Source organism: Hyla sarda, chromosome 13, assembly GCF_029499605.1.
Source record: "Hyla sarda isolate aHylSar1 chromosome 13, aHylSar1.hap1, whole genome shotgun sequence".
Classification (NCBI taxonomy): Eukaryota; Metazoa; Chordata; class Amphibia; order Anura; family Hylidae; genus Hyla; species Hyla sarda.
In genome coordinates, this window is record NC_079201.1 from 1,983,174 (window position 1) to 2,004,051 (window position 20,878).

The window sequence follows — 20,878 nt, forward strand, 5'->3', positions numbered from 1 at the left end:
TGTATGGATAAAGGATTCTTTACAGTAAGTGCAGTATGTAATGAGGACTATTCCTATTAACAGTGGAAGAGATTTAGTAGGATTCTTTTCATTCTTTCAAATAGCAATAAAACGTAACGTGCATATTATGGGGAATGAACTATTTACAGTAAAAAAAATTGTATGTTTTAAAGAGGAAATTATAGAACCAGCTAAATTTTGATTCTTTACAGCAAGAGTGATGTGTAATGAATTGTTTTAACAGTAAGAGGACTGTTAAAAGCAATGCAAGAAAGCAATGGCGTTCAAGTATGGATAAAGGATTTCTTTTTGCAGTAAAAGTAGTATGTAGTGTGGACTAGTCATAGAAACAGTCACAAAGACCTAGAAGGATTAGAAGTATAGCCATTCCATAACTAAGAAATGATAATTCTTTACACTAAGAGCTGTATGTAATGAAGAGTATTCATAGTGGAAAAGATCTGGTAGAATTATTCAGTTGTTTGCAAAGAAAGCAGAGAAATAGAGGTTTTTTTCTGGATAAAGGCTTCTCCTGCAGTAAGAGCTAAAAAGACAAGGAATGTGGACTATTCATAGTAATAGCGGTGAAGATGTATTCGGATTCTTTTGATTCCTTCAAAAAGCAGCAGTTAATAGTTAAGGTACATATTATGTGTAATAAATTCTTTACAGTAAGAGAAGTGACAAGTAAAGTAGAATACAAGTATCAGTCATACATAAACAAAATTCATTCTTAATGCTCACAGTAAAAGAACAAGATATTGTATATACATCACTGCAGTTAGAGCATTAAAGATATGCATTTGTGAAGGATTCTTTACAGTAACAGTAGTAACACTATGTAGTAGTGTCTTTTGCTATATCACATCTTCAGAAGAACCTTATGTCTCAGCCCCTGCTAGGCCTCTGCGGTATCTTAAGGCACAGCCATGGGCTCAGCCTTGAGCCCTTAGTTTGCAGCTGATTATTACATTATAATCATCAGTCACCATTTTTACGTTATACACCTATATTGTTTCTTTTGGGCTTTCTGCCACACATCTCTGAGCTCATTTGGATATTTTATAACACAATGTGTCTCATGTACTAGGCCTCCTGCCAGGTTATTGTTAGATATTATGAAAGCGGCTCAGTCTAATTGTTTGTAAATGATTGTACTCAGAACACAGAAAAGACAGCGAATAGAAAGAGAACGAACTGCTCTGAAAATGTGATATCTGTGGGAGGACATAGTCACGTTATGTACACTGAAGGAGAATTTACCCACAGACACAATATTTGCAGAGTACCAAAATCCGCTTTAGTTTTAAGGGAGCCAAAATATTTGCAATGGCCTTATGATGTGCCCACTTCAGAGAAATCACTAAATGATGAAGTATGGCGCACGGTAGTCATAAAACTCGGAGGCACACTTCTCTTCCGCCCTATAATAAGCTGTCATTTGCATTGAGAGATAGTGACATCTCTCCTTCTGAGGGCTTCCGCAATTTCTTCTTTTTTTTTTGCATTTTATTTGAAAATGTTTTTTTAATAAAAGGACACAAGTGATAGACACAATAAGGAACCTCGATGATAATGATGCCCATTGTATGTCCTAGATTAGACATTAGGGACATGTTTGGGGGGGGGGGGACATCTGAGGCTTGTTGTGTATGGCCCATAACTTCCCCTACCCATGAACGAAACCATCTTGTGCCTTTATATAAACATGAGCATCTTTATCCCGGGGTCTTTAATCATAGATGGTGTGAAGGTCTGTAATGGTGAACATCCAGTAAAATTGGTACAACTTTGTCTGCAAAATAATTGTCCATTAGACGATCCTTCATTCAATGATGGTTCAGCCATCAACCTTTCTAAAGTATATGGCCAACTTTTAAGTTCTCTTAGCTGCTCTTTTCAGATGGTTTCCAAATGTTTCAAGTACCTCTAGAAATTGGCTTATCTAGGTAAGAAGTTGGCTATGTCTGGAATTTTTAAACAAGATATTTTATTCAGAAAAGACTTTTGGTCCATAAATAATCTTTGAAAGAATGTTTTCAGAAAAATCGTCTATTGCCCCCATGGTCATTGATCATGTATGGCCAGAGTGAAGGTCTGTAATGGTCAATATCAAATGGACAATATCAAAACAATTGTCCATTAGACGATCATTCATTTAATAATAATTCAACCATCAACTTACTTCTAACTAATGTATATGCCCACATTTATGGTTCTGTGTTGAGTGCTTTATCTGCTCTATTTAGATGGTCTCTAATCTTTATAGCTCAAGCGCCTCTTCTGGGATTTGGCTTATCTAGTCATGTACCCCATCTTAAATAACATCCTCCCCAGAGACTTGTGCCAAGCCCTCCACCAAGAAAATGCCAAGGATTTCCAGAACTGAAGATTTAGCAGAGTATATTATTTTACTTCTTAGCGGGAGGATAAAATACAGAAAATAATCCAATGAATCACCAATTTAGCAGGTGCCAACTTGTACATTACCATGAGGCCCCACACTCTACTAACATGATGTCAACTGCTAGTTGATAATTGAAAGTCAATTCCCTGTAATGAACCTGGGACTGTGAATATAGTTGTAGAAACCAGAGGGGAGTTCCATGAGTCTGCAATTCCAAGCAGCTGGTGGCCACATGGCGCCATCGGTTCCTGTCTCTGTACAGTTTCCTTGATGAGCTTAACCAATCTATGAGCTTCACCAATATATGTAACAATCAATGAATAGTCAATGAGATGGGGAGGGGGGAATATTGGCTGCACCAATCTATGTAACATTTAGTGAATGCTCCATAACAGAGGAAGACAGATCTTCTATGCCAGCAGGCATCATTTACCTCTGAACACCCAGGCTGGTACACTTACATATTAGAACTACAAAAGTTATGGTCCATTTACGTTGGAAAAAAATGCTTTTAGTGTTGCAGTGGGCCTAAGATTAATGGCGCGCTGGTCTGCTTTATATTATATAACAATCCAGTCATTCATCAGCCCTTGGCTCAGAACACTTTATTCCCTTTAATGAGGGCAGACGCTGGTAACGTGAGATTCCCAGCTGCGAGGATATGGTATCCGTCCAGAGACACGAGAATTACCTGATTTCTAACATGTGCAGAATTGCTCATTGTGGGGGATTGGGGAGGAAAGTATTAACTTGAATCCCATACATAGTAATATATTCCTGTATACATAGCTATGAAATATAAAATCCAACATGCATGCCCTTATTCTTCATGTTACCTATGTACATTGAGCCTGTCAACAAGCAGGTTTAATGCTATTATTATTATTAATCATATTTTGTCATTTAATTTTAGGATTCCAACTTGACGCTGCATACAGACAACCCGGACCTGACGCCATGCTTCCAGTACACGGTCGTCGCTTGGATCCCTTGCATCTACCTCTGGGCCATACTGCCATTTTATATTATTTATTTAAAGTATAACAGGAAGGGATATATTGTGCTGTCTATGCTGAGCAAAGCCAAAACGGTAAGGATTGTTCCTCTGTACATGCACAAGACATGAATGCCGCCACTACCATAGACATCACCATTATGGCTGACAATTGCTGCTTACAACACATTTAGACATAATACTTCTCACAACTGAGGATCTGTTACAGTTGTATCCAGTCTAGACAATCCACTTTATAATCCAGGGGGATGCAATATGAAATGTGATGTATATGATGTACAGGTGATCTATGATATTAGTATATAATGTTGTTTAACACATGGCTTATGTTTTGCAGCTATTCGGGGTGCTGCTCTGGTGCGTGTGTTGGGCGGACCTGTTCTATTCTTTCCATACTCTTGTACAGAATGACCCCCCTCCCCCGGTCTACTTTGTCACCCCACTTATAGTCGGAATAACAATGGTATGTATTGCTTATCATTATGTTACGGATTTATTGGTTGAGTTAGGCTGAGTAAACGGGTATAACAGAAATCATAATGGCAGTACCGAATCCATCACATGATGAAAACCAATGATGCCTCATGAGCCCATTCACTGGTAATAGTTTCCATCTGGGTTCTGTGATGGCGTCCAACAAATGCTCTAAACAAAAGAGTGATCAGGTTCTATATTGGTGTAATGACACAGGCCACCAACCACATCAATGGTCACACATATATTTAGAACTCTTCAAGCTAAGTAGGATGTAGGATCCTTCACCATACACATGCATGCTCAACATGGTCGAGTGTTCTCAAAAAGAGAGAAAGACCCTGTTAGATTCTCCTGATGGTTACTTATCTTCCTGAGAACAAACAGAAACCCAACATACTTGGTCCTATTTTTCAACATCTGCTGTTAAGGGAATGTTGGGGGCCACCATACATTTTAGATGGTCCTTTATAATTTCTTAAAATTTTTGCAGATCACAGCGACAATACTTATCCAGTACGAGAGACTGAGGGGCGTCCAGTCTTCAGGGGTGCTAATAATATTCTGGTTTCTGGCAACACTATGCGCTATCATACCCTTCCGCTCCAAGGTCATGTCTTCAGTCAGAGAGGTAACAGGATGAGGTGGAATTGTCGTTAACCCCAAATGTTCAGTGTTATCGGCCATGAATGATCCCGGTGTCATGAACCATATTTTGTATTTTAGGGCGTCACTGACAGATTCCGCTTCACCACGTTTTTTATTTATTTCTCATTCCTTGTGGTGGAGCTCATTCTCTCCTGGTTCAAAGAGGCGCGGCCGTTCTTCTCTCCAGTTAGATCAGACCCTGTGAGTCTATAGACATTAATTCTTTAGAATTAGCTACAATGTGTAGAAACCAACACTGAGCAAATTCTTCTCCTCAGAATCCCTGTCCCGAGTTGGATGCTAGTTTTCTATCAAGACTCACATTCTGGTGGTTCAACAAGTAAGTAAAATGGAATTATCAGCCATTAAATGTGTGCAGAAGATCCAGAGTAGTTATCTAAGGTTAAGGGGATGTAGTTTCCTAGAAGCCAATGAGTGATTGACTGTATAGTATTCATGAGCTGGAGACCTTCCCCCACACTGAAAACCTTGAGATCCTCCTCCACTGCCTGAAGTGTTGGGTGCATGGAATAGCCTTCCTGCAGAAGTGGTAGCTGAAAATACAGTGAAGGAGTTTTTTTTATATAAGATAGGGACAAGGACTATTCATAGTAGTCAGGATATCGGGCAGACTAGATGGGCCACAGTAGATGGGACACATTTTATGTTTTTTTTTTTGAAGACCTTGGAATGTTTACAGCCTCGGGTCCTTCCACTGCCCATCACTGACTGACTGACAGTCTTAAGTCCTTCCCCCGCCCCTCATTGAGTTATTGACAGCCTTAAGTCCTTCCCCCACCCATCATTGAATTATTGACAGCCTTAAGTCCTTCCACTTCCCATCACTTAGTGATTAACAGCCTCGAGACGTCTCTACACCCATCAGTGAGTGATTGGCAGCTGTGAGGCTGTCGGCTGCCTCTCATTGGGCACAGTCACTCTTTATCAACTATTAAAGGGCTCCATAAAACCGAATTTCCCAACAGGTTAATTGCCCTCTTTTTTTTTACCTGCTTAGGATGGCCTTACTGGGCTACAAAAGACCTCTAGAAGAGAAGGACCTTTGGTCTTTGAATGAAGATGACACCTCAAAAATTGCTGTATCCAAACTGATTATGGAATGGGAAAAGGAGAAGAACAAGATAAGGTATTTTGTATAATGTGACTATATGATGGTGGGCCAACCATTGTCCAAGTCTTCAGTTACCTTCTTGTATAAATGTTGGTTTCCAATTCACTTATCTGCCAACAAGGCTCACATATCAAGGATACATCTTGACCACCAGCCCCTCAGACCTGTCATATATGAGGACACCATTTAGTACTGTTCAATAGTTTAGGTCTTACAACCACAGTCCATATGTCCTTCTACTGGATCAACACAGCATGAAGAAGATAATAGGATGAACATAGGTTTTTTTATTACCTTCATTTTGCATAATTCAATTACATTGCAGAATGAGTGAAGTGAAGTTCACCAAAACTCAAGAGATTGAGCTGAACCACGTGGACGAGAAGCCCACCGAGTCCGATGTCCTGATCGAGAACAACAAAAAAAGGAAAGAGCCGTCCTTCTTAAAGGTTCTGCTGAAGGCGTTTGGCCCATTCTTCTTAATCGGTTCAGTTTTCAAGCTCTTTCAGGACCTCTTGTCTTTTGTGAATCCTCAGTTACTAAGGTACCAGCAGGAACGAAAAACCCAATTGCATCAGGGGACGTCTATGGAGTTGAATCATTTTCCTAATACCTGATCTCTTATCTTCCAGCATTCTTATTGGCTTCATCAAAGATAGACAAGCTCCAGCATGGTGGGGATTCACTATTGCCGCTCTGATGTTCCTCTCCTCTGTAGCCCAAACACTGATCCTTCACCAACATTTCCAGTACTGCTTTGTCACTGGGATGCGGCTGAGAAGTGCCATCACTGGGATCATATACAGAAAGGTGAGATCAGAAATGCTGAGAGTTGGATATCACTGGTATACAGTCTACAACCTCATCCTAATACACCTCTCATGTCGTCCACAGTCGTTGGTGATCACAAATGCTGCAAAACGTTCATCTACAGTCGGAGAAGTCGTCAACCTGATGTCGGTGGATGCTCAAAGGTTTCAGGACTTGACCACTTTCCTTAACATGCTGTGGTCGGCCCCTCTGCAGATCTTCCTGGCACTTTTATTTCTCTGGCAGGTAACACTGATGTATTGAACTTATTCTAAGATCAACTAGATAGACCATAGACAACCATAGATTGTAAGAGAAGAAATGTGCACTGCCCTCAGAGGAGAGTCCGGGTGCGGCACCTCTCAAAGCATATGGGCAAGTGGCCCTCAACCAGGTGCTCTATGTTCAGTATGCACGATGTGGTCATGTGAAGAAAAAAAAGACCACGTACGGTGCCTCATGTATTACCCAATGGTACGGTGGCTATACAGTAGTCAGGAAATGAAGCCCCTTATAGGTGACTGCTCACCTTGAAGCAGAAAAAATAGCGCATATCACCTCAATGCTGAGGTCTAATGATGTGGCTTGCTACTCAGCTGGAAGGTCTTCAAGGGTCAGCGGGAGCTGTCCTGTAGTAGTATGCAGAGTATGTAGTGTAAGAAGGACCATCAATTCCAGGCGCTGCTAGGCCAAACATCAGGGTCACAGAGTTTCTTGTCATAGATCCATGTATGGATTACATTTATTGTAATAAAACTAAATAAAATGGATGACGCGTTTCAAGGGTAACCCCCTCTTCCTCAGATCAGCATGACCCATGCTGATCTGAGAAAGAGGGGGTTACCCTCGAAACGCGTCATCCATTTTATTTTATTATAATAAAAGTGATCCATACATGGATCTTTGACAAGAAACTCTGTGATTCTGATGTTTGGCCTAGCAGCGCCTGGAATTGATGGTCCTTCTTTCCCCACATACTCTGCACAGTATGCACAATGGGAGTTCTAGTTTTGTTTTAGTATGGTAAAACATGCTCAATGGCCGGGATCATTAAATGTTGATGTATTGATCCAGATCACTTGTTCCTCTTGCAGAATCTGGGACCCTCAGTGTTGGCCGGAGTTGCTGTCATGGTTCTTCTGATCCCCATCAATGCCTTTATAGCTATGAAAACCAGAGCCTTCCAGGTGAGTGACAACAATGATCAACGCTTTCTCCTTCCTGGATCCCCAAAAATGAGTGTAGGGGGTTCAATGGGTGCCCATGTAAGGATTAGACCCACCAGTATTTAGTCCTTGTGGTACCTCTGGCTAATATATAGGGTCAAAATCAGGGGAAGCCCCCTCTACTCCGAACTCCATAGGTTAGAAAGAAAATTGTCGGACGACCCCTGTAAAGTGAATATCAGAGATTGCAGAAGATAGAAGTCTTGATCGATTGCTCATGTCTGCCTTTATGGTTCTGACTCCATCTCGAGCTTTCGAGCAATGGTGTTAACTCTGCCATTTTTAGAGCAATAGTATTGACTCCACCTCTGCTTTAGAGCAATGGTGTTGACTCCGCCTCTGCTTTAGAGCAATGGTGTGACTCCACCTCTGCTTTAGAACAATGATATTGACTCTGCTTATGCTTTAGAGTAATGGTGTTGATTACGCCTCTGCTTTAGGACAATGGTGCTGACTCCGCCTTTGCTTTAGAACAATGGTGCTAACTCCACCTCTACTTTAGAACAATGGTTCTGACTCCGCTTATGCTTTAGAGTAATGGTGTGGACTCCGCCTCTGCTTTAGAGTAATGGTGTTGACTCTGCCTTTGCTTTAGAACAATGGTGTCAACCACGCACCCTCCTTATATAACAATATATGTCCTTTCAGGTGGAGCAGATGAAGTACAAAGATTCCAGGATTAAGTTAATGAATGAGATCCTGAATGGGATAAAGGTCCTGAAGCTTTACGCCTGGGAGCCATCATTTTCACAGAAGGTTCTGGAAATCCGAAAGAAAGAGCTTAACGTCCTGAAGAAATCAGCGTGCCTTCACGCAGTGTCAACTTTTGCATGGACCAGCGCACCATTCCTGGTAAGAGCAGCAACTGATGAGAATCCCTGGGGTCCGCCAGCTGTGGGAACACTACAAGTACCAGCATACCCTTTGCAGATAATCTTACAATCCTCCTTTCTTGTAGGTGGCGCTGACTACATTCGCAGTGTACGTGTCTGTGGATGAGAAGCACATTCTGGATGCAGAGAAGGCCTTTGTGTCCCTCTCCCTGTTTAATATTCTGCGATTTCCACTGAACATGCTGCCCCAGGTCATCAGCAGCCTCGCCCAGGTGAGAGAAGGAAATTCTACTGACCTTAATCCAGCATCCAGTAATCCAGAATGTCTAATAATCCAGCAAACAGAATGTGTGATAATCCAGCATTCAGTAATCCAGAATGTGTGATAATCCAGCATCCAGTAATCCAGAATGTATAATAATCCAGCATCCAGAATCCAGTATGTGTGATAATCCAGCATCCAGAATGTGTGATAATCCATCGTTCAGTAATCCAGAATGTGTGATAATCCAGCATCCAGAATGTATAATAATCCAGCACCCAGTATGTGTGATAATCCAGCATCCAGAATGTGTGATAATCCATCGTTCAGTAATCCAGAATGTGTGATAATCCAGCATCCAGAATGTATAATAATCCAGCACCCAGTATGTGTGATAATCCAGCATCCAGAATGTGTGATAATCCAGCATCCAGAATGTGTGATAATCCATCGTTCAGTAATCCAGAATGTGTGATAATCCAGCATCCAGAATGTGTGATAATCCATCATCCAGAATGTGTGATGATCCAACATCCAGTAATCCAGATTGTATAATAATCCAACATCCAGTAATTTAGAATGTGTGATAAGCCAGCATCCAGTTTGTATGATATTCCTGCACAAGGTAACATGCGATAATCCCCGATCAATTCCTATTCATACTGAATATATGTGATAATCCAGATTTTAACTGTGTGTATAGTCCATAAAGTAAACTTCCTGTAATATGGCATCAGTGAGAACTCATAAATGCTGGTTTATCAGATATACGGACGCCTGACCTGTTTTAGTTACCGGTATATATACGTATTATTGGATGTTGGTTTACAGTTATATCTGACCAAATCTATTGGTGTAACCCCCAATTGCTCTCGTACCCAAGGCCAGCGTCTCCATCAAGAGGATCCAGAACTTTTTGGCCAATGATGAGTTGGATCCGGCGGCGGTGAACACAGAGACACCACTGAGCGGTGAGTGCCAGGATGGGACAACCCCTAGTTAGGGATATTCAAGGAAATTCCTTTCATCTGGCATTTGATAATCTAGAAAATCTGGAAAAAAAATGTCCAGAAAAGACTTATTATCTGTAATATAAATATTTTTTGTTTCTTGCGGTTTCTAGGTGCCGCCATCGCTGTACAAAACGGGACATTCAGCTGGGCAAAATCCAGTGATCCGGTGCTGACCAAGTAAGAATTGTGCAGATCTGCTGTATCTAAGCCTACCCTGTGCGATACCTGATGTCTGAACACTGCTTTATCATCAGCATCAACCTCCTGGTTCCTTCTGGGTCGCTGGTCGCCATTGTGGGTCATGTGGGTTGCGGGAAGTCGTCGCTGGTGTCGGCTCTTCTGGGGGAGATGGAGAAGTTGGAGGGAGACGTCTCTGTGCGGGTCGGTGCTATCACACACAATGAACTGTACTACTTCCTTATGTCTTTTGTTTCAATTTAACATTCTCAAGATCTTTGAACAACAAGGGGGGGGGGGGGAGGATTTATCAATGCACGCACCAAAAAACAGATGTAAAAAAAAAAAAAAAATCCCAAATTTTTGCACAATGCTATTGACTTTCCTGCAATTTAAGGTAAAGTGGTGAATATTTTTGCAAATTTTTTTTTTGCCAAAACCTGCAGGATTTTTTTTTATAGTTTTCCCCAAAAATCTATTAGAAACTTTTAGAAGTTTTCATCAAAGAATGTAACAAGTTTCCCAGCAGTAGAAATAATTGTTTATCTGTATGGTGGGTGCAGGACTGTATGTGTGGGGTAAATGGGTACATGTAGAGTACATATGGGCTATATGCAGGTGATATATGGATTATATGAGGTTCATATGCAGGGTGTATATATAGGGCACATGTGCGGTACATGCAGGATAAATATGGGGTATATGCAGTGTATGTGTAAGGTATATATGAGGTACATGCGGGGTATATAAGGAGTACAGGCTGGGTATATAGGGTACATGTGGGATATATATGGAGAACATGCATGGTACATGTGGGATATATATGGGGTACAAGCAGGGTTTATAGGGTACATGTGGGGTATATATGGAGAACATGCATGGTACATGTGGGGTATATATGGGGTACATGCAGGGTTTATAGTGTACATGTGGGGTGTATAATGAGAACATGCAGGGTACATTTGGGGTATGCAGGGTATATATGAGGTACATGTGCAGTACATGCAAGGTATATATGCGGTACATGCAGGTTATATAGGGAGTACAAGTGGGTATATAAGGGGTACTTTTGGGGCATATATGGAGTACATGCAGGCTACATATGGGGTATATAGGGGGTACTTTTGGGGCATATATGGAGTACATGCAGGGTACATGTGGGGTATATATGGGGTACATGTAGTGTACTCACTGATTCGTGTACACGCGTTGCAGGGCTCGGTGGCGTACGTTTCACAGCAGGCCTGGATACAGAACTCCACACTGAAGGACAATATCTTGTTTGGTCGAGCAGAAAATGAGAAAAACTACAAGAAGGTTCTGGAAGCCTGCGCCCTGCTGACTGACCTGGAGATGCTGCCGGGGGGCGATCAGACCGAGATCGGAGAAAAGGTGACATCATATCTAATGAACCTTTCCCGAAAGACTCTTTGCTGTTTGAGACCCTTTTCATTCTGCGCCTAAAAACTTTGTCCTGTTAGAATCCCTGCTCCATCCACTATGTAACTCATGAGCCTTTCCTGAAATACTCTGTGCTGCTGTGCACCCTGCTCCCTCTACTATATAGTATAAAGGGGTATTTGTAGACCTCTGGTCATGTGATTGGGGTGACGTTTACCTGATTTCCCCCCCTGTAGGGTATTAACCTGTCAGGAGGACAGAAGCAGAGGGTGAGCCTTGCCCGTGCCGTCTACAGTAATTCGGATGTTTTCCTATTGGACGATCCACTCTCAGCTGTGGATTCTCATGTGGCCAAACACATCTTCGACAACATCATCGGACCCGACAGCTTATTACGTGGAAAAGTGAGTGCGGAGAGAGAGAGTATATAGTGACCTGATAACTTCTAGGAATCATTGTCGGAGTATCTAGTGTATCTAAGCTTAGTACGTATGGTACTGTCTGCTGAGCTGTGTATCTGCTATCATGCCTGACACTGTCATGTGTGATACTGTCTGCTCAGTTTACTGTTTCTAATTCTTTCGTGTATAATACTGTCTGTTAAATGCCGTATCTAATCCTTTGATGTGTGCTACTATCTGTTGGAGTGTGAATCTAAGGCTGCCCTGGGTGATACTGCCTGAAAACCTCACACAACTAACGGTACTAACGGTAACTTCTTTGTTCCCCTCAGACACGGCTCCTGGTCACACACGGGATCAGTTTCCTGCCGCAGGTTGACCATATTGTGGTGATTGTGGACGGTAAAGTCTCAGAGATGGGGTCCTACCAAGAACTGATGAAGCAGAATGGCGCTTTTGCTGAATTCTTAAGGAACTATGCGTTCGAGGACAACGTGGAGGAGGAAGAACTAAAGAGTAAGTGAGGACCCCCCCTGCACACACACATCTCAGGCGTCACCACTTCTTTACTTTATCAGTATCTCTCCAGTCCTAGATGAGGAAGAGGTGCTGCTGGCCGAGGAGACGCTGAGCAACCACACAGACCTTGCTGATAGCGAACCAGTGGCCAACGAGGCCCGGAAGAAGTTCATTAGGTGAGGAAGAGGTGTAGAGCGGAGGGATATATATGTGCTGTAAGATGTCCGAACTCATTTAACTCTTCCCACCCCAGACAGATCAGCGTCCTCTCCTCCGACACAGAGCAGCCGCACGTTATGTCTGTGCGCAGAAGAGTTTGTGAAAGAAAAATATCAGAAACCGCAAAACCTCAGGTGGAAAAACTCATTCAGAAGGAGACAGCAGAAACGGGGAGGGTATGTGAACTGGTCCTGTATACTTTATCCAAGTCGGCGGTAGATTACTGATGTCTTACGCTCTGCACCTTGCGCCCGTTCAGGTCAAGCTTGCGGTTTTCTGGCAGTACATGAAGGCCGTCGGACTTTTGGTGTCATTGTTCATTTGCTTCCTCTACTGTTGCCAAAATGCATCAGCCATCGGGGCAAACGTGTGGCTGAGCGACTGGACCAACGAACCGGTGATCAACGGGACGCAGCAGAACACCCAGCACAGGGTCGGAGTCTACGCCGCACTGGGATTGCTACAAGGTGAGACCATGTAAAGGGGAGGGCGAATGAAATGTTCTGAATGAGTAGCAGAATGTATCACATTATTCCTCTTTAATAGGTGTCCTGGTCATGGTGTCCTCCTTCACCTTGGCAATGGCCGGGATTGGCGCGGCACGGAAGTTGCACGTGGCGCTCCTGGATAATAAGATGCACACGCCACAGTCATTTTATGACACCACACCCATCGGACGCATTATCAATCGTTTCTCTAAAGACATCTATGTCATCGACGAGGTCATCCCCCACACCATCCTCATGTTCCTGGCCACGTTCTTCACCTCCGTGTCCACCATGATCGTCATTGTCTCTAGCACGCCACTGTTTGCCGTGGTCATCATACCCCTGGCCTTCATCTACTTCTTTGTACAGGTATGTGCCGCAACATCCGCAACGATCAGCACCAGGGTGCACATTTTTCTGCTGCAGATTTTAGTGCCGACATGTAGCGAGAAATCCACAGCATTTACAGGAGCGGCGGCAAGGATGAGATTTTAAGGCTCTCCACCGAATGCTGCCGAAAACATCCGTGCAATAATATTCACCCAGGTTGTGGATTTTAAATCCCTGGCAGTGTCAATGGTTGTGAGGCTCTGTTTACACCGTTTGTCAATGGGAAATGGATTCTGCCCTAGGGCATATAGCGGCATTTATTGTTTAGCATCCATTAACATATACGTTCTTTTCCTTTTAAAGACGTATACGTTAGACGGAACCAAAAACACAGTGTGAACTGGGCCTTTATACGCTGCTGATCTATTACTATCACTGATCTATTACTATTACAACATTACAGATTGTCAGATTCTTAGACTTTGTCTCAGTTTGGACTACTAGTTGGATTAAAATGTGCATGAAATATATGCCAAATTTTTTTTTGTACCCAAAATCCCCCCCAAAGCCATGCCCAATCTCCATCCACTTTCTGGTATGCCAACCCCATGACAGCTGCATTTAAACAGCTGGGGCTACCTACAATCAATCACCATGGTGGCCCATGGGTCTCAGTAGAGCCTGTCTGACAATAGAACAACAATAAAATGATTGCTTATACAAGCCCACTGAGGTGACAAAAAAAAACGAGAAAAAAAAAATGAATCAAAAAATTAATTTAGTTTTTTTGGTGACAATAAATCCCAGAAAAAAAAATGAAATAAACAATAAATAAATACAATCACGGTTTTAATAACTGAGCCCTAACACAGTTCTAGGTTTACCTCATTGAATGTTTCAGTAAAAACGTAATTACAAAACTGGACCCTCAAAAAGCAGGTCCTCATATTGGTCGGTAGATGGAAAAAAATTCTGGCTCGAAGGAGAGGAGGAAAAATGAAAATGCTAATTTAAATTCCTAGGTCGTTACGGGGTTAATAGCATAATTTGTGAAACTTGGTGCAGAAAGGCTGCAGATAATTCACATAGGGGGAGATTTATCAAAACCTGTGCAGAGGAAAAGTTGCCCAGTTGCACATTGCAGCCAATCAGATCGCTGCTTTCATTTTTAACAAGGCCTCTGCAAAATTAAAGAAGCGATCTGATTGGTTGCTATGGGCAAAGTTTCCTTTGCACTTGTTTTAATAAATCTTCCCCATAGTCTCCATTCTACACGAGGCCTCGTCCTTATGCTGATAGGGATTTTCGTAACTAATAAAACTCCAACCAAACAATCCAGGAGCAGTCAGGGGACGTCTGATCCATTAAAGCAGTGTTCACATTGATTGAGTTTTTAACATGACTGTCTGCCTCCTCTAGAGGATTTACACTGTCCCTGAGAGGATAATCAAAGCTTCCCTCCTATTTTAAGCTGTCCGAGCATGCTGAGAGTTGTTTCAATCACAGTGTTTCCCAACCAGGGTGCCTCCAGCTGTTGCAAAACTATAACTCTCAGCATGCCCGGACAGCCGAAGGCTGTAGGCACCCAGGTTGGGAAGCACTGATCTATCAGATCGGTTGTGATTAAGTCCTAACTGTTTCTTTAACCCCATTTCCTGACGCCATTCACAACATACAGCAGCCTCTAAAAACCAGAACTGCCCCACCTTATATATCCTTGGTGACATCACATCCATAGGAGGGGCCTAGATGTTCAACCAATGACGTGAGAAATCTCAATACCCATAACTTCTATAGTGACTGCTAACTCAAATTTCACCAACAGATGGAGACAAAGTTCCTTTGAAATTCAAATCATCTTAAAGGGAAACTACACAACACTTAAAGTGAATTTCCACCAATGTCTACTGTTGTTTATGTGTTTTACATGTTCATAATGGTGAATCGATTAATTCAATACTATACTGTTCTAGCCACATTTTGGTGTGGAGATTCCCTTTTAGATGATCCAACTATGATCCGACATATAGGAGCAGTCTTCACCATATTTATTTGTGTCTCCTTAGAGGTTCTACGTGGCCACGTCACGGCAACTAAAGCGTCTGGAGTCAGTCAGCAGGTCGCCTATTTATTCTCACTTCTCAGAAACCATCACTGGTACCAGCATCATCCGGGCGTATGGGCGGCAGAACAGCTTCATCCAACTCAGTGATCAAAAAGTGGACGACAATCAAAAGAGCTACTACCCGGGCATAGTGTCCAACAGGTGCGGAGAGTTGTATATACCTGCAGAGCGGACATCCTAGTGGTGTGACCCCAGCATGACATCCGACATGACCTGAGGCTGCACTTCTGAGAAGATCTGATGGCACCACCATGTCTCCCTCCTATTCATGACCAATAAATGTGACCATTGATGAAGATGTAGAATCAGAGAGGGACATGATGGTGTCAAGAGAGGAGATCTGACAGACCTGAGGCTGCTCTTCTGAGAAGATCTGATGGCACCACCATGTCTCCCTCCTATTCATGACCAATAAATGTGACCATTGATGAAGATGTAGAATCAGAGAGGGACATGATGGTGTCAAGAGAGGAGATCTGACAGACCTGAGGCTGCTCTTCTGAGAAGATCTGATGGCACCACCATGTCTCCCTCCTATTCATGACCAATAAATGTGACCATTGATGAAGATGTAGAATCAGAGAGGGACATGATGGTGTCAAGAGAGGAGATCTGACAGACCTGAGGCTGCTCTTCTGAGAAGACCTGATGGCATCACCATGTCTCCCTCCTATTCATGATTCTATCTCTTCTCTGTCCAATATATGTGACCACAGATCATTCAGACTAGGTCAACACCGGGCCTGACAAATCAGAAGGACACAGGTAGTAGTGCAGACATGAGGCTGCACTACTGATCTGATGACATCATGTCTCCCCCCTGATTCCTGTCAGGGGCTAAGTTGATATTGAGACCATATTTGGTTACAGATCACCATCTACATCAATACCAACATCCTGTCCGGCCTAAACATGTGACCACTAAAGTGGATGGTGATTCTGATCCACACAAGATCTCCATGACAACATTGGACCTGGCAAATAAGTAGTGCAGCCTCAGGCTTTGGGCCTGTAACTTCTAATCATCCTATTTCTGTGAAAAAAAGAGATCTAACAGATCTGAGGCTGCACTGTGTAACCATTATATGGATAATACTTTGTGATCTGACAAATCAGTAGTGCAGCCTCAGGCTTTGGGGCTGTTACTTTTAGCCATTAGAGGTCTATGAAGACGGAAGATATTACAGTTTTTACAATTCATATTCTATATTGTGATGCAGAAGATAAGGGGGGGGGGGTGTTACTTCCTGACAATCAACTACGATCTAGCATCAAACAGGATCCCCATGATTATTACCATCCCCCCCCACTGCATACTATTCATTCCCCACTGCATACTATCCATCCCCTCCCCCTCACTGCATACTATCCATCCCCCCCCACTGCATACTATCCATCCCCCCCACTGCATACTATCCATCCCCCCCCACTGCATACTATCCATCCCCCCCACTGCATACTATCCATCCCCCCATTGCATACTATCCATCCCCCCCATTGCATACTATCCATCCCCCCATTGCATACTATCCATCCCCCCCACTGCATAGTATCCATCCCCCCACACTGCATACTATCCATCCCCCCCACTGCATACTATCCATTCCCCCCACTGCATATTATCCATCCCCCCCACACTGCATACTATCCATCCCCCCCACTGCATACTATCCATCCCCCCAATGCATACTATCCATCCCCCCCACACTGCATACTATCCATCCCCCACTGCATACTATCCATCCCCCCACTGCATACTATCCATCCCCCCACTGCATACTATCCATCCCCCCCACACTGCATACTATCCATCCCCCCCACTGCATACTATCCATCCCCCCCACTGCATACTATCCATCCCCCCCACACTGCATACTATCCATCCCCCCCACTGCATACTATCCATCCCCCCTGCATACTATCCATCTTCCCACTGCATACTATCCATCCCCCCCACTGCATACTATCCATCCCCCCACTGCATACTATCCATCCCCCCTGCATACTATCCATCCCCCCCACGCTGCATACTATCCATCCCCCCCACGCTGCATACTATCCATCCCCCCTGCATACTATCCATCCCCCCGCTGCATACTATCCATCCCCCCCCACTGCATACTATCCATCCCCCCGCTGCATACTATCCATCCCCCCCCACTGCATACTATACACCCCCTCACTGCATACTATCCATACCCCCCACTGCATACTATCCACCCCCCCCCCCCCACTGCATACTATCCATCCCCCCACTGCATATTATCCCCCCCACACTGCGTACTATCCATCCCCCCCACTTCGTACTATCCATCCCCCCCACTGCATACTATCTATCCCCCCCACTGCATACTATCCATCCCCCACACTGCATACTATCCATCCCCCCCACACTGCATACTATCCATTCCCCCCACTGCATACTATCCATCCCCCCCACTGCATACTATCCATCCCCCCCACTGCATACTATCCATCCTCCTCACACTGCATACTATCCATCCCCCCCCACTGCATACTATCCATCCCCCCACTGCATACTATCCATCCCCTCACTGCATACTATCCATCCCCCCACTGCATACTATCCATCCCCCCACTGCATACTATCCATCCCCCCACTGCATACTATCCACCCCCCCTGCATACTATCCATCCCCCCCACATTGCATACTATCCATCCCCCCCACTGCATACTATCCATCCCCCCACTGCGTACTATCTATCCCCCACTGCATACTATCCATCCCCCCCACTGCATACTATCCATCCCCCCCAATGCATACTATCCATCCCCCCCTGCATACTATCCACCCCCCACACTGCATACTATCCACCCCCCCCCCCACTGCATACTATCCACTCCCCCCACACTGCATACTATCCATCCCCCCACTGCATACTATCCATCCCCCCACTGCATACTATCCATCCCCCCCCACTGCATACTATCCATCCCCCTCACACTGCATACTATCCATCCCCCCCACTGCATACTATCCATCCCCCCACTGCATACTATCCATCCCCCCCCACTGCATACTATCCATCCCCCTCACACTGCATACCATCCATCCCCCCACTGCATACTATCCATCCCCCCCCACTGCATACTATCCATCCCCCCCCACTGCATACTATCCATCCCCCTCACACTGCATACTATCCCCCCCCCCCCACTGCATACTATCCCCCCCCCCACTGCATACTATCCCCCCCCCCCCACTGCATTCTATCCATCCCCCACACTGCATACTATCCATCCATGGCTTGTAGCAGCTCACAGACTCCTCCCAGCTCTATCTATATTCTGCTGCTACTATCTCTATGGGATCAGTATATATAGTAGTTGTACTCCTCCCCTCCAGCTCTATCTGTATACTGCTGCTGCTATCTGTAAGGGATCATAATAAATAGTAGTTATACACCTCCCCTCCAGCTCTATTTGTATACTGCTGCGATCTGTTAGGGATCAGGGTATATAGTAGTTATAAACCTCCCCTCCAGATTTATCAGTATACTGCTGTTATTTATATGGGATCAGGATATATAGTAGTTATAAACCTCCCCTCCAGCTATATCTGTATACTGCTGCTATCTCTATGGGATTAGGATATATAGTAGTTATATACCTCCCCTCAAGCTCTATTTGTATACTGCTGCTGCTATCTCTATGGGATCAGGATATACAATAGTTATACATCTCCCCTCTAGCTATATCTGTATACTGCTGCTATGTCTATGTATTCAGGATATTTAGTAGTCATACACCTCTCCTCCAGCTCTATCTGTATACTGCTGCTATCTCTATGTGATCAGGATATATAGTAGTTATACCCCTCCAGCTCTATCTGTATACTGCTGTTATGTCTATGGGATCAGGATATATAGTAGTCATACACCTCTCCTCCAGCTCTATCTGTATACTGCTGTTATGTCTATGGGGTCAGGATATATAGTTGTTATACACCTCCCCTCCAGTGCCATGCATGCCACTTCAGCTAAAACAGGAAAGCACAAGGCATACACAAGAACCTCTACAATATTCTCTAATAATAGCCTATGCTGCATTATATCAGTAAAAAAAAAATAACTCCCAGAGTGCTCCTTTAAATTCAGAATTGGAAAACTCATCCGGATCTAGTCCTGCTTGCACGGTGATTTTGTTCCAATGTATCTAGTCTGAGAAAACCTCTGGTTGCTGGATAATTCGGGGCTGACATGGGAAGGTCTTTATCCTCAGGATTTTCACTGTATCATGAAGACTGAACGACCTTATTTCCAGTAATACCAGTAAAGGCGCAGATATTATCTTTTGCATGGCTGTTTAGGATCCTGCCCCCTCTGACGCATTTCTTTCCTTTCCTCCATTTCTTCAGCTTTTTCTCGCTCTCTCACTGTCTGCATGATCGGAGCCACCACATCCGCTTCCTCCTCTCCGCCGCTCGCTCAGACTCCGCCCTCAGAATCTGCCTCTTTGTATGTCCAGGTAATACATGGCCGAGTAGGAAATGATAATAACACAACACCTCCCCCCATGTGGGACATAACATTGTGCGCCCATCTGGCAGCCATCTTCGCGTAGTTATACGTGGTTGCACGTAGTTGATTTCCCAATATGGCCGATAGAGAAACATTGAGCTGAGTTTTTATTCCGTTCCTTCAGGTGGCTCGGAATCCGGGTCGAGTTTGTTGGAAACTGTGTCGTCCTCTTCGCCGCTCTCTTCGCTGTGATTGGTAGAGAGAGTCTCAGTCCCGGCCTCGTGGGTCTTTCTGTATCTTATGCTTTGCAGGTATGTCCAATACTTAGGCATGATGGGAGCTGTAGTCTCAGACATATTAAGGTGATGCTGATCATAGAATATGGCCACTATGGTATGATTGAAACATCATAGACCCCACTGGTCTCTGGCTCAATTATCCTGGGTCGGTATACAGAAGCTCCAGTTCTTCTATAAAGTGGTTGTAGCCTCTTCTTATAAACAAGTGACGGTTGTAGAGCTTCTCGAAATCATCTCTATATTTTACTGTTAAGGTAACAATGTCCCTAAACTGGTTGGTGAGAATGACCTCTGACCTGGAGACCAACATTGTGGCTGTGGAGCGAGTCAAGGAATATGCTGAGACCGAAACAGAGGTGAGTTCTACGAGTAGATTGAAGACCTGGTGTCCAACAGGCACCAACGGAGGAGATTTATTAAAACCTGTGCAAAGGAAAAGTGGAGCAGTTGCCCATAGCAACCAATCAGATCAATTTTTAGAGACCTTTGTAAAAATTAAAGAAGCCATCTGATTGGGTGCTTTGGGCAACAGCTCCACTTTTCCTTTGCACAGGTTTTAATAAATCTCCCCCGACTGTCTGTGCGTCATCTGACATCTATGTGCAGGCACCATGCTT

The 20,878-nt window shown here is 43.9% G+C and overlaps 1 protein-coding gene and 1 long non-coding RNA gene across 7 annotated transcripts in view; one reads left to right on the forward strand and one right to left on the reverse strand.

Moving 5' to 3' along the window:
• The window catches only part of LOC130297552 (uncharacterized), a 55,433-nt gene that overhangs the window by 34,328 nt on the left and 227 nt on the right, over positions 1–20,878 (reverse strand). The window lies entirely within an intron of this gene.
• ABCC3 (ATP binding cassette subfamily C member 3) overlaps positions 1–20,878 on the forward strand; it is a 46,220-nt gene that overhangs the window by 21,377 nt on the left and 3,965 nt on the right. The window contains exons 2-27 of one of the 6 annotated variants that reach the window (XR_008849578.1): positions 3,321–3,497; positions 3,760–3,885; positions 4,390–4,527; positions 4,623–4,745; positions 4,823–4,884; positions 5,563–5,691; positions 6,002–6,220; positions 6,309–6,486; positions 6,571–6,732; positions 7,581–7,673; positions 8,361–8,564; positions 8,671–8,817; positions 9,691–9,778; positions 9,931–9,997; positions 10,075–10,201; positions 11,213–11,389; positions 11,635–11,802; positions 12,132–12,315; positions 12,389–12,494; positions 12,572–12,713; positions 12,797–13,004; positions 13,084–13,394; positions 15,422–15,621; positions 19,860–19,969; positions 20,147–20,273; positions 20,516–20,617. Coding sequence is in view for 5 of the 6 variants with exons in the window: in XM_056550121.1 (XP_056406096.1) it covers positions 3,321–3,497; positions 3,760–3,885; positions 4,390–4,527; positions 4,623–4,745; positions 4,823–4,884; positions 5,563–5,691; positions 6,002–6,220; positions 6,309–6,486; positions 6,571–6,732; positions 7,581–7,673; positions 8,361–8,564; positions 8,671–8,817; positions 9,691–9,778; positions 9,931–9,997; positions 10,075–10,201; positions 11,213–11,389; positions 11,635–11,802; positions 12,132–12,315; positions 12,389–12,494; positions 12,572–12,713; positions 12,797–13,004; positions 13,084–13,394; positions 15,422–15,621; positions 20,147–20,273; positions 20,516–20,617 (3,765 nt within the window). In the remaining variant the exon portion in view is untranslated. Of the gene's footprint in view, positions 1–3,320; positions 3,498–3,759; positions 3,886–4,389; positions 4,528–4,622; positions 4,746–4,822; positions 4,885–5,562; positions 5,692–6,001; positions 6,221–6,308; positions 6,487–6,570; positions 6,733–7,580; positions 7,674–8,360; positions 8,565–8,670; positions 8,818–9,690; positions 9,779–9,930; positions 9,998–10,074; positions 10,202–11,212; positions 11,390–11,634; positions 11,803–12,131; positions 12,316–12,388; positions 12,495–12,571; positions 12,714–12,796; positions 13,005–13,083; positions 13,395–15,421; positions 15,622–19,859; positions 19,970–20,146; positions 20,274–20,515; positions 20,618–20,878 lie in introns of those variants that run through there. The other 5 variants (XM_056550122.1, XM_056550121.1, XM_056550123.1 and 2 more) reach the window with 5 other exon arrangements.